Below are 12151 nucleotides of genomic sequence, written 5' to 3'. Positions count from 1 at the left end.
ATTCAGTTGTCAAAGGAACTCAAAATGAGTCTCGACAGCCTTACGAATGCAATTTTACCCCCAGATCGTTGCCTGTCAGTTCTCTTCCTCTTCTTCTGCAGGAATGCGAGCATGACACCATCCCACCATCTGGCCAGAACTCTGTCCAAGCCGTCGCGGGACCAACGTCTGTCAACGCTTCTGCGGCAACGAAAGTGGAGTCTTGTACTCGTTGCCTGCCGTGCCCGCCTTAAGATCTTCTGTTTCAGGCGATCAGAGACTTCAGACGCATCAGTGCCAAGGGGCGAAATCTCAGACACCATCACCATGCGGCCCTAGCCACCCTCGCGCGTCATGTCTGACTGGCAGGAAATCATCGCATAGGGCGTCCATCAGAGCGGGGATGATTTACGTACTGGCCAGCAATCATCTCACCTCATTCCCTCCTGTGTAGTATGATCTACCTCGCCCTTCGGAGTCCGGCCTATGGCACCGTGAAGTCCTCGATCGATTTTGAGGTGGGATGACTCGACTCTTATCTAGGGTAGAAGAGTTCTCCAAAGTTGTGTGGCAATCGGACGACCGGATGACCGGACGATTTGACGACCAAATTGCTCTCGACATCAACCACAAAACATGATTGATTCCATCCTCGGACACAACTAGAAGTACCTTTTTTTCCATTCTGCTTCACATCTATTGAATTTTTACCTTACCTAGACCATCTTGAGAATATCTCTAGTCTGACGAGATGGATAGTCTCGAGTGATAGTTGCGTCCAACCACGTCTCGGAAATCTAGAAGTTGGGCCTGACTGGTCTAAGCCCATATTCTAAGTGAATGCCTGTTGCAATGTGATTAAGCTGTTTTCCGGTAGACCTCAATTTGCTTGACCTCTCGATAATCCTCGTCAATTCCCTTTACTTCGGCTACGGTAACTTATTGGAGTTAAAATGGGTACCTCGTCCAAACCATTAGGCACACAAATCTTTTTGGACCGTCGACGACCAAACAATATTAAAGACGAGTTATCATGAACTTTATCAGTTGTTATCATGCACTGACGTGCAACTGCTTATTTCTGGCTCTGTCTTCAGTCCAAACGCACCGGCCGAACTCCTTCTGGGCAGTCTTTCCAAGAGAATCCCACCTTTGTCCCTCCGCAAAAAAGGAACTTCATCCCATTCTAGACATCTGAAGTTTGGTAATGTTCTCAATATGCAGCATACGAAACGCTGCTTATCAATATTGTGTGATGAACTGCCGTTCATGCCCCCATGAAGTGGACTGAATCGCCGAAACAGGCCCCAGTGACTAATTGTCACGCCTGTTGCGTTTCTTCTGCCTTCTCTCGGCCTTCACTTTTGGACCTCTGACGTTTGACAGCACTTGGCAGTGGAGACCTCTACACACAACAACTCTTCAAAACCTTCAGTCTCGACATTCCCATGCATCCTACGCGTACATTCGACTTATCAATCATTATCTCTCATGATACATCAATGCGGATTGTGTAATCGTCGCCGTTCTGCTCCACAACGGTCACCGTCACACCCAGATCTGTCGAGGTGTACGAGCTTGCACCCCCGCCATTCAAGCTCAACGGCGCATTGTCAAGATTATCGTTGATGCAAGACGCCGTTCCCCAGCCAGGATTCCCGTCCAGAACTCGGATCGGACCCTCGCCAGTACCAAGATCTGTCGCCACAGTGTATAGTAAGACGCCGGTTGTACACGAGTTGAGGTCGTTTCCCTCCTTCGACCTCACCTCGGCCACCAGCGCCATCGTCTCATTATGCTTCACGACCACGGCTTTCATCCCGCCCATAGTCTCGAGTGGCGTGAGTCTATGCGTCGTTGAGGAAGTGATGTTGCTGCCTTTAAGGGGAGTGGCCGAGGGAACGACGCACTCGATTTGATCGTCCGAAAGCCAGCCTAACCTCCACTTATCCCATGCGAAGTAATCCGGACTGGACGCCCCCACATTGGCCATCATGTCCCAATTGCCAGCGTACATACCCGTGTAGCCGGTCGGTATGGGGTACAAATCCGGCAAGCAGAAGGTATGGCCCGTCTCGTGATTCACCGCCTTGTAACCCCACCAATCGAACGTGTCAATGCCCATGGTGACGGCCTTCCTCGCAATGTAGTTCACATCCTTGGTATACGCGCCACCGGTAAGCGCTGCAGACAGCTCGATACCCGTGGCGTTTCTTGTCGGGATGACGTAGAAGATATCAGTCAGAGGGCCCTCGGTGCTGTTGACCTTGGGAACCGGCGTGTTGGTGACAGCCAGCCACTGCTCCAGAGCGTCTTGTACGTAGGCATAGTGAGCTTGCTGCGATAAAGGTCTGACAAAGTTGTAGTCTGCTGCGTTCTTGGGCATGCGGTAAAATTGGCTCGTGTCTGCAGTGATGTTCAGCGACAGCTGGCCGTACGATGACGTGTTGAACCATTGCTGGGCTTGAGGTATCAGGAGGTCGTAGACTTCTTGCGGAGAAGCTTCTGAAGCAGTCTGGTCCGGGAAGTCGATAAAGATGAGGATCGCATTAACAGTGCCCTTGCTAGGAGCGCAATCGTACTCGTATCCGAACCCAGAGCTGAAAAAGACGCTGTTCGTAGCTGGCAATTTGCAGGATGAGATGTCGGCTCTTCGATTGATAGATGAGCTGGAGGCGAGTGCTGTGCTAGTAAGTAGAGCTGCCCCTTGCAACAATAAGTTGTTAGAGGCTCTCATCTCGCGAATGTCTGAGCGATCAGACAGTAGCGGCAGCAACTCAATCGACCAGGTTGAGAGCCAGATGCAAATCTCGTGTCTGTCATGGGGGAATGTGCCATTTTTAGTCTCGAAGATCGACGTCCATCGCGAAGCAGCCCGCGCGAGCAAAGACCTTTTTAGGTTCTATGTATAGTGCTTTTTAATATTGGTGTATAAGCCCCCGCTGAATACGAGATAATCTCGCGTTCGCCCCAGGTTGAGCCGCTCCGCTCCACTTGGAATTAAGCTTGTCCAGTGGTCGGATTGAATCAACACCGTGTGCTGGACATAATCGAACTCATCAGAATGTTGCCACCATCAGCACGGAAGTGCGGTTGACCATCGCCAGCGCTGCTAGGAGCAGAAGTCGAAATTACACAATGACGTCGGCGTATAGCTGATACGAAAGTCATCTTTCCTCCGCTCGTAAGTCAAGAGGAAGGTACAGTCATCTTCGCGTCTTCATCTGGTACAATGGAAGATATTTGTTTCTAGGTAAGCTAGCCAAAATTAGAGAACTAACAAGCTGAACATCCCCGCATGTTGAAGAACGCTATGAACTCCATAGCATCGGACATGGATCAACGATGACTTGCCCAATTTCAGTTCGCCGCTGCCGTCGCCGGCTTGCGTCCATGGATGGACCACCTAGAGAGAAAAGGTCAGAAAGCTTACCTTCGAGCAAGACTGATAGGGGGGTCTAGGAGAGTCATACACATTGAAATAGGCGTGGATCTGTCTATCCGCGAGCTCCTTACGAGCCTCCATTGCAATAACATGGACCTCTGCCTGGCTCATGTCCAGAGCTCGCGTCAGCGGCGCCATGAGAAGACCGTCCAAATTGGGCGAAAGGTTCTCGAGATTCCACTCGCCCAGGTCCTTGTGCTTTTTGTCCTTGGGCCACGTGTTCGTAGGCCACTTGAAACGCTGCACTTGGATGTCTTCGAATCCAACCTCGGCGAGCAGGGTCTCGAAGCGGCTGAACTCTTCGAAAGGCGATCCCATCTTTTCGAGAGCCTCAAAGCAAAACTCGAAGGCCTTCATAAGCTTACTATCCTTTGGAATCGTGTCATCATCTGACAAGGGGAAAAAGTCGATATCGTTCAGCTCAAGATATCCGCCAGGGGTGAGGTTACTGCATAGTTGCCGAGTGATTAGCAACTAGACACCATCGGCATGGGCATGATTGAGGCGACTAACTCAAAACTGCTTTGAAGGAACTTTTTCCAGTCGCGAATGCTGCCCTTCATCATTCTGCTGTGAATGTAGTCGAAGGGCTCACTAAAAGTCCATGGTTCCTCGACATCATCGATCTCGAATCGAACATTTGGGGGTACGCTGGTCATCTCGTCAGCGAGTCTGCCCGAAGAGATACTCGTGCTGGGAGCTATATGTCGTACAAGCTTGGCTGAGAAGCCGATAAGTCCACTCCGGTGACCTGGATAAGCATGAAGTCATACTTAGCGTTTTGTCTTTTGGGATCAAAAGGTTAGCAAGCTTTACGAACCTCAGCCTCGGGGTGGTCCTCTCCGAACTCAATTGCCCAGAGGCCGGTGCCTGTGCCGACGTCGAGCACGCGGCCGACTTTCGAGTCCTCTCGGGTTGGCGGCGCAGTTCCGAGATAGTAGTCAAAGGTCAAAAGGTAAAGGTTATGCACAAGGTCTAAGCCAAAGAGTCAGCCAGAGAATGATACCGTTAACCAAGGCTGGGAAAATCGCATGTGCAACTTACCGAGTCTGTCCTTCTCTCTCTCATCGTTGGGCGCCCAGTACTCTGTAACGATTAGTCTTTTATAGGTTCATTTGATTTGATTTTACCATACTCCCTTCTTTGTACTTGTGATATGTTCTCCCGTTCTCTAGTCTAGACTCAAGAATTGAGGCCGCTACAGTGGAGGTGGAAGACGCGATGCTACCCTGAAGTCACATAGTCAGCTTGCGGGCAATTCCTGGTGCATTTTTCTAAACACTTACACCATTCAATGAGGAATTATCATCGGTGAGCTATAATGTACATGCAGTATTCAGTCAAATTGCCATCCCTCGACGGACTCTGAAGACATCTCACCTCATCGGCCGCGATGGCGCCAGCTGGTGGGGGGGTGGGGCTATTGTTGTCGTCGTTGCACATTTTGTCCTCCACTGTCGAGCACAAATGATATGAAATGCCCTATACGGATGAGCTCAACCAGACTTAGGTAGAGTGAATGTAACGGTCGGTGAGCGCCAGATTCGCCTGCTACGAGCTATATCTGTGCAATGTCGAGCATGGGAAGATTTCACAACGCGAAACCGATGGGAAATATCTTTGGGACGGGTCCCACGTCGATTTACCCCTCTTCTTGGCTAGACATCTGGAGACTAGGGTGCGACATTGGACACCTGCGCAGATATGCATGTTGGTCTGTCCAGTCGGATTCAACCAGCTATCTGTGACAAAACCCTGGTACTCGGGCAGCAGTTTCCAGAAGCGGCAGCTAGCTTGCGGCACAGCAAACATCAATAGCTCATTGTCTATGGCGGTGTATACGAACCACTCCACATGCGTCCGAAACTCCGGTCGCTTTATTTACGTACTAGCGGTACCCTATGCGCAGAGTGAACCACAGAATGGGTGCTTCAGGGGTCTTGATCCGTGAGGAACGGGGAACATCGATACGGCTGGCGAGACGCGATGTTCACCTCAGCAGTTCCTGTTTCCAGTTTTAATTCGGTAGTTCCCACTATCCGTAATTCAATTTAGTTTCAAGCCCAAAATGTTCTGACAGGTCCCGCTTGCGATCCCGTGTGCGCAGTAAGGCCACCGCAACATCATCCGAAGCAAAAGAAAGGCAGCCAGCTATTCCTCAGCATCCCGTGGATCGTGCTTCTTCCAAAACTCTTCATATTCGTCCCAGGACTGAGATGGGAAAGCCAGGGGCACTGTGATTGGAGCGAACGGGATGCCCTTGTCTGCAAATTCCCGGAGGCGTGCCTGAGTGTTCGGCCGGGTGTTGTTTACACTGTAAACCGAAATTCTATGACAGGAACTGGTCACATGCAAGCCCCAATTCCAAGCTGTGCGTACATCAGGCGGTTGGGTATTGAGAGAATTGTCCCAGCAGCGACAGACGATCTCAATCCAGCCTTCTACATCGCAAGGAAGATCGATCTCCCAGGTCCGCCAGGTCCACTTACGCTTCTTGGAGAGATTCTCGACCGGTACGGTGTACCAATTGAACCCTCCGTCAGCTGAGAGCTCAACCCGCTCCGGCCAGCGACCCCCACCTGAGTATGCCCATCCCTTGCATCGAATCTTGCCGTTGTGTATCACGACCTGCTTAGTCCAAGGCGACATAATGGCAGAGCTGACTGGCATCTCCTGAATCTGTATGCCGTCCGTCATCTTAAGGTTATGCTTGCCGACTTGTTGAGGGAAATAGAGGTACTCCTGGCTCTGGACGGGCGCACGTGTAGGGTTCTTGATAGCCTTGATGCGGTAAAGCCATTTGACGCTTCGTGCTCCAATGTAACCGAAGACGACGATGCGGAGGGGATATCCATGAATACGAGGAAGAACGTCGCCGTTCATCTCCCAGGCCAGCATGACCTCGTTTGCCCTCACTTTAGACCAAGGAACGCTGACGAGATAGTTCATGGTCTTGTCGTCTTTGAAATAGGTGTCGGCGCCGTAGAATTCGAGATGTTTTGCTCCTTCGATGAGTCCACCGCAGGCTTTGATGACTTTCTTGAGACTGATGCCAACGTACTTGGCAGTTCCGATCGCACCTTCAGCCCAGGGCGCTTGAGGCACCTCGTCACCTTGGCCGGGGTACTTGAGAATCTGCTCGATACGTCGGGTTCCCGAACACTGCATTGTCACTGTCTTCTCCATCCTGGGAAACTTGGTCTCGTCCATCAGATCATCCAAAGTGAACGATCTCGGATTCGCAACAAGCCCGTCCAGCAGAAAGCTGTAGTGCTCTTTATCAATGATCGGGATTCCGCCGTGGTTTCGGACAAAGTGAAGGGGATTGGGAGTAATCTCCTTGTCGGTCACCAGGCGCTTAGGGGGTTCGCCATTGTACGGAAACTGGAGAAGATGGAGCATGTCGGCATGCTTCTCCTTCAGCACAATGTCCCAGGAGTCGTCGGGGATGCGAGACAGAGCACCACCAACCGCCTTGTGCCACATCTTCCAATGAGTACCAGGGAGGACAGGATTGCTACCTGGAATGGGACCGAGCTGGAACTCTGGGTTTGGGGGGAACGTCTGGGACGTCAAGATCTTATGGGCCGCGGCCTTCTTCTCGGGAGAATTCTCCCACTCGATGAAGCTGTTTGGATTCCGGAGCTGTCAGTTGCCGTGAGGCCACAATTTCTGTAATCTGTGGGCATGTCATATCAAAATCGCTAGTGACTCACCCAGTCCAACCTTGTCGCTCCTCCGTAAATAACATGTTCGGGTCGCCCACTTTCTTTATGGCGGCATCATCCTTCGTTAGGTCGCCGAAGATCTGAGGGGGAAGAGCCTTGGTTTGAGGTCCTGTCATATCAAGGACAGGAAGCTCCGCTCCCGCCAGCCCCTGCTCTATCTTCCACTCGTCGGGTCTGTTAGTGGTCTTCATGATTTCGAGCTCACTTCTGAGGTGACAGTATCGAACCTCAAGACGAAGTGTTCATTGAAGACTCTTTATTGTCTAATAAGAGGAGAGATAGGATGCTCCGAGGTCGTCACTTGAACCTCACTATGCGTACTTTTTATCACGTCAATCAGGCCGAGCTTCACGTTTCGAACCTCCCGAAGATCTGAGACTGAGGCGTTTGCTTTGCACTCCAACCAGTCGCCTAGGTTCTAAGCGTATCAAAAATTGAAGCTCCATCAGGACCAATGATAGCTGCCAGAGCTCAGACAGAGTTCGGCACGTCGCATTGACTGAGAGCCTAATTTGGCTTCAACGAGGATTCACGGGAAGAAGGACTCATCCCGACTGGACCTGATCATCAGGCAAACTTCCTTTTTGCAGCAGGGGCCATTAAATCTTGTCCTGCAGGCTCTGACATTGGTCGGGCCACAGCCGTCCGAGGAGGCTTCAAGCATGTGCTCAGGCCCCCAAACTCTGTCATTTCTTTCTTGAATCCTGTTGCCGGCCGGTGATCTGAGCGAGAAATACATCGAGGAGTAGAATGAGGGTATGAACCTTGTGGTCAATCATGTTGGAAAGTAAGGATTAATCAGATTGACGGGTATAATCTTTGAAATTTGGTCAAGTCTGAGTACTTGATTCGATTCTGCCTGTCGAGTCAAGAGCATGCTCAAGTCCGTATTGGTCTGCGCGCACATTGAGGCGCGTCTGCGTTGTGTCTCACATACTCACATCGCCCTCCTCGTACCTCTCCTCTTGGCCTTGCTTGTTGCTATCATCACGGGTAACATCCATGTTTGTATCTATTGGCTTTCGTCCATAGATCGACCATCTGAAAAAGGAATGTCAGCTAAAATGATTATCTCTGCATCTCAAAGTTGGAGAACCGCATAGGGACATAACAACTTACATAGAGAAATACGCGTGAATGTTTCGATCGCAGAAATCCTTGCGGTTCTCAGCCATCAATACTAAGACCTCATTCTTGGTCCAACGCAGCGCCCTCGTGAGCGGGGCCATACAGATAGCCTCCCATCCCTGAGTGAGATTCTCATTATTCCAAACCCCTAGCTCTTTGTGTCGTGGTTCCTTCGGCCAAGGGTTGGTGGGCCACTTGAAGTGTTGCATCGTCACACCAGTGAAACCAGTCTCCATGAGGACCGACTTCAATGCCTTGGGGTCTTGATATGGGCGCCCAAATAGATCCGAAGCCTCTTGGAGCATCTCGACGGTTCTGGAGATGGAGTGCTCCGGTTTCAATGTACCGTCATCAGAGAGTGGCTTGACATCAATTTCATTCAACTCCAGATATCCACCGGGATTGAGGTTGCTGTGTATTGATGATAATGAGTTACTTGGAGCTGCATGATGTTATAGACTTTATTATATCGGGAGACTCACTCGTAACAGTTCCGTATATACTCTCGCCAGTCCCTGATCGAGGAATTCATCATTCGGCTGTGTATGTAGTCGAAAGGTCGTGAGTAGGTCCACGGCTCTTCGAGGTCGTCAATGAGAAATTTCACATTTTTCGGCGTACTAAATATTCAGTATTCACCGGTCGTCTTGTCAAGAATATTTTCGGTCAGACTGCTTACAAAGTTGGCTGTGCAGCTGAGAGATCGATACCACGAACCTGCGTCACCCGTGCCGTCAGTGTTTTGAATCCCATTTCACATACACTCGTAGAATAACCGACCTCCGAGTTAGGATGTTCATCACCATAGTCAATAGCCCATATCCCACTCCCTGTGCCCACATCCAGAACTCTGCCAACTTTACTTTCTGGATCGTTCGGTGGGGCGGTACCAAGTCTATCGTCAAACGTAAGTCGAAATAGAGTGTGCTGCAAGTCTGTCCTTATCATTAGAATGATCAACATGTATCCTGAAGGAGCTCCAACCCAGTCTTTCGGTCTCTCTTTCATCGTTGGGCAAGTTATATTCTACCCTGGAACGTCAGTAAATTCATGTCTTGAGGAATCGCCGTAAAGAGTACACGGAGTTTGAGTAGGCGGTCATTTGAAGCGTTCAAATACTCACTGCCATCTTTGTACTTATGATAGGTCCTTCCGTTTTCGATGCGAAATCCGAAGATTGAGCTGGTGGCACTCATACTTGACGACGCCACACTTCCCTGATCTCAGGTCAGACTCGGGCTCTTCACGGCCAGACAACTCCTAACTTTCATTCCATACAACTAATTATCAGGCCTTACCGATTCTTCTCTTTCTACTTCGTTCTAGTGAGTCATCAGCATCTTCTCTAGTATACCTAAGCCAGCGATGCTGCGGTATGAGTACCTGATCAGCCTCGATGATGACCTCGCTATCAGGCACATTATTGGGTGGTGTGGGTGGAAGTGCTGCGTCTATGTCGATGGCAGAATCGACGCCCATCGTGCGACAGGAAGCTGGGCGGGAGTACATATCGCAATGATCTGTGCGGGTTAAAGTCTTTGTCGCAGGTTTCCAATGGGCGGCTGCGGATGACTTCTCTCGGTAATGAACTCAGTTGGATGACAGGATGCCATTGAAGTTTAAGTGCACGTGAGTGTCGCTACCAACGCTGTGGGCCACCCAGTCCCCTGCTCTGTGGCCGTGTATTCATTAACGGGCGTTGCTTCTGCATGAGGATAATCCTCCTTGAGGAAGAACGAATAAGGATCCAACAAACAGCAGGGGAAGTATCGCTCTATGCAGCAACAACTGCTAGCAACCAATTGTTGTTGGAGTTTTATGGACCCTTGCGAAGCGACCTCACGTCCAGCTCGCATCCAACACGTTACACAACGAACAGAACCAACACGATCAACAAGATACTGCCATCATGCTGTCATCGTTCTGGACTTTTATTTTGCCCAAGGGCGAACAGATCGAGTAGAGCCTCGGTACTCCTCTAGAAGAAGGGGTTTCGATTACCTAAGCTTTGAAAGCCCCAAATGCACAAGGGGACTCAACCAACTGCCATTCAATTAGTATGACTCCCCATCGTCTTCTTTTCGAGAGGGGCTGCCTCTCTGTCAAAGCTGTTCACCCGTGATACGAGACGATAGAGAAAGAAACGCGAGTTGCATTCAACATAATTATTGATACTTGCCTCAGACTTACACATCTTGTCCTATTCTCGTCTAATTAGATCATGGGATTTTTGATGCTAGAGGCCAAAAAATACCATTACGCTGTACTTCTTCTCAATGGGCCTATTCTAGCTACTCGTTCTGCATAGCAGTTACGACTTCACATACATATCGGTACATGTATGAGCAACGATAGACCCGAGCTTTCCAGTCTCATATCCCTCTCCATGATCGCCACTCGAATCGAGGTCTGCAAGTTCACGGCAACCAGATCCCTCTTCTTTTTCATTTTGAAATGTCGCGGTCAACTTCCTACCGCGGGTGCTAATTGTTCAACAGACAAGGCGCCATCTGCCATGGGCCTGAAAAAGGCGAGAGAGTCCGAAGGTTCTTGCGTTCATTACCCGAGTTGAGATTGGGTATCACAAAAGACGAATTATTGCGATTGGAAGCAATAATGAATCTGTCGTCAGGCTGTAGACTCCATTGTCAGTTGGATGGGTTCATGTCATATTATGGCTAAAGTAAGGAGCTGGATTTGGTTACGGAAACTTCGATTTCCGCCGCGATGCCAGAAGGAGCAGCCGGCGCAGAACCGTACGAGCTGACAATTCTAATCCGCTAAAGAGCAATTATGCCTGTAAATAGACACGTGACACGAATTGATGTTATGGTGCTGTCAAATTCTGCTAGAATATAGAGAAAAACGAGGTCTCCCCTGGTGAAAGTCGCAGTTAGTGCCCAGAATAGGCCATGACGTGGATGTGACCCCGAAGGACATGGTATATGGTCTATCTCGGTCAAGAGACTCACGGCTTTGTCGAAAGAGTAATTTCGGAGGAGGTCGGAACCAAAATGCAACACAACAATGAAATCCCCAGTCGGGTCCAAGATTGCATCATGGGGGTGTGAGATACTCTGCGCGGGCTTTGGTCCTGTTGGCGATGTGTATACAAACGTCTGGAGCAGGCTGATATGGCCGGCCATTATAGGGTGCGTCCCATGTTGCAACACAGCTCCCAGGCCTTATTAGGTAGTGTGTGTCAACACCAGTGTCTTAGGGATAATCAAGAGCTACACAGCCTACAGATGAGCAGCAACCATTCCCCTATTCTCGCCGATGTTGTAGAATGTACTGCTGACGGGGCCGATGGTTGTGTTTTGGCTCGCGATTGGTGCCAGTCTTCCGTCTTGCGCCACGTTGACAGTGTTAACTGAGCCAGGTCTGTCTAGGCAATAGAAAACATCATGAGGCTTATCAAGTTCTAGCCATACTGCCTGTGGACCGCTAGACTTCGTGACGTGAGTTTGCTTCACTTTGTACTGACCGTCCTTGTAAGGCAGCTTCAAAGAAATCAAGGCTCCACCATTGGTTCTTGAGAATAGGTTGACACTGCTGGCGCAGGCTACCATGACGAGGGAAAAAATTCAATATCTTGGGAACATATTCCCAAGAGTAGTCTCTTTTACCCGGTTGAATTTCCGAGTATGTCATTGTATCGGGGTTTGAAGAACTTGAGCGGTGATTTTATAGTGTTGATCCTCCGAGCTTCTCGTCGTCCTGTTTAGATCCAAATCTCGTTATGCCAAATCTCGTTATGAAGTGCCAATCATGGGCGTGGCTGAATCAGCAGAATACGCCAAGCCTCAATACGTCAGCTTGTCAACTCCAGGTGATGTGAGAGGAATGATTTTCTGGAGAGGTTGAGACT

General features: G+C 49.9%; 3 protein-coding genes across 3 annotated transcripts; all 3 read right to left on the bottom strand.

Annotated features, from left to right (window-relative positions):
* Window positions 1-1468: 1468 nt before the first annotated feature.
* Window positions 1469-2716, bottom strand: N0V96_002691 (uncharacterized protein; the record flags this gene model as incomplete). The annotated part of the gene is made up of 1 exon (XM_053187262.2): window positions 1469-2716. One exon carries the CDS (start codon window positions 2714-2716, stop codon window positions 1469-1471), a length of 1248 nt encoding a protein of 415 aa, XP_053054766.2.
* Window positions 2717-3385: 669 nt separating this feature from the next.
* On the bottom strand, window positions 3386-4809 carry N0V96_002690 (uncharacterized protein; the record flags this gene model as incomplete). The annotated part of the gene is made up of 2 exons (XM_065756593.1): window positions 3386-3872; window positions 4805-4809. 2 exons carry the CDS (start codon window positions 4807-4809, stop codon window positions 3386-3388), a joined length of 492 nt encoding a protein of 163 aa, XP_065614962.1.
* Window positions 4810-5575: 766 nt separating this feature from the next.
* On the bottom strand, window positions 5576-7343 carry N0V96_002689 (uncharacterized protein; the record flags this gene model as incomplete). Its single annotated transcript, XM_065756592.1, has 2 exons — window positions 5576-7052; window positions 7141-7343. 2 exons carry the CDS (start codon window positions 7341-7343, stop codon window positions 5576-5578), a joined length of 1680 nt encoding a protein of 559 aa, XP_065614961.1.
* Between the last annotated feature and the right edge of the window lie 4808 nt (window positions 7344-12151).

Source organism: Colletotrichum fioriniae, assembly GCF_027942845.1.
Source record: "Colletotrichum fioriniae strain IMI 355084 chromosome Unknown scaffold_2, whole genome shotgun sequence".
NCBI classification, from domain to species: domain Eukaryota; kingdom Fungi; phylum Ascomycota; class Sordariomycetes; order Glomerellales; family Glomerellaceae; genus Colletotrichum; species Colletotrichum fioriniae.
Note: the sequence above shows the minus strand (reverse complement) of the source record. Positions and strands in the feature narration are given on the sequence as shown.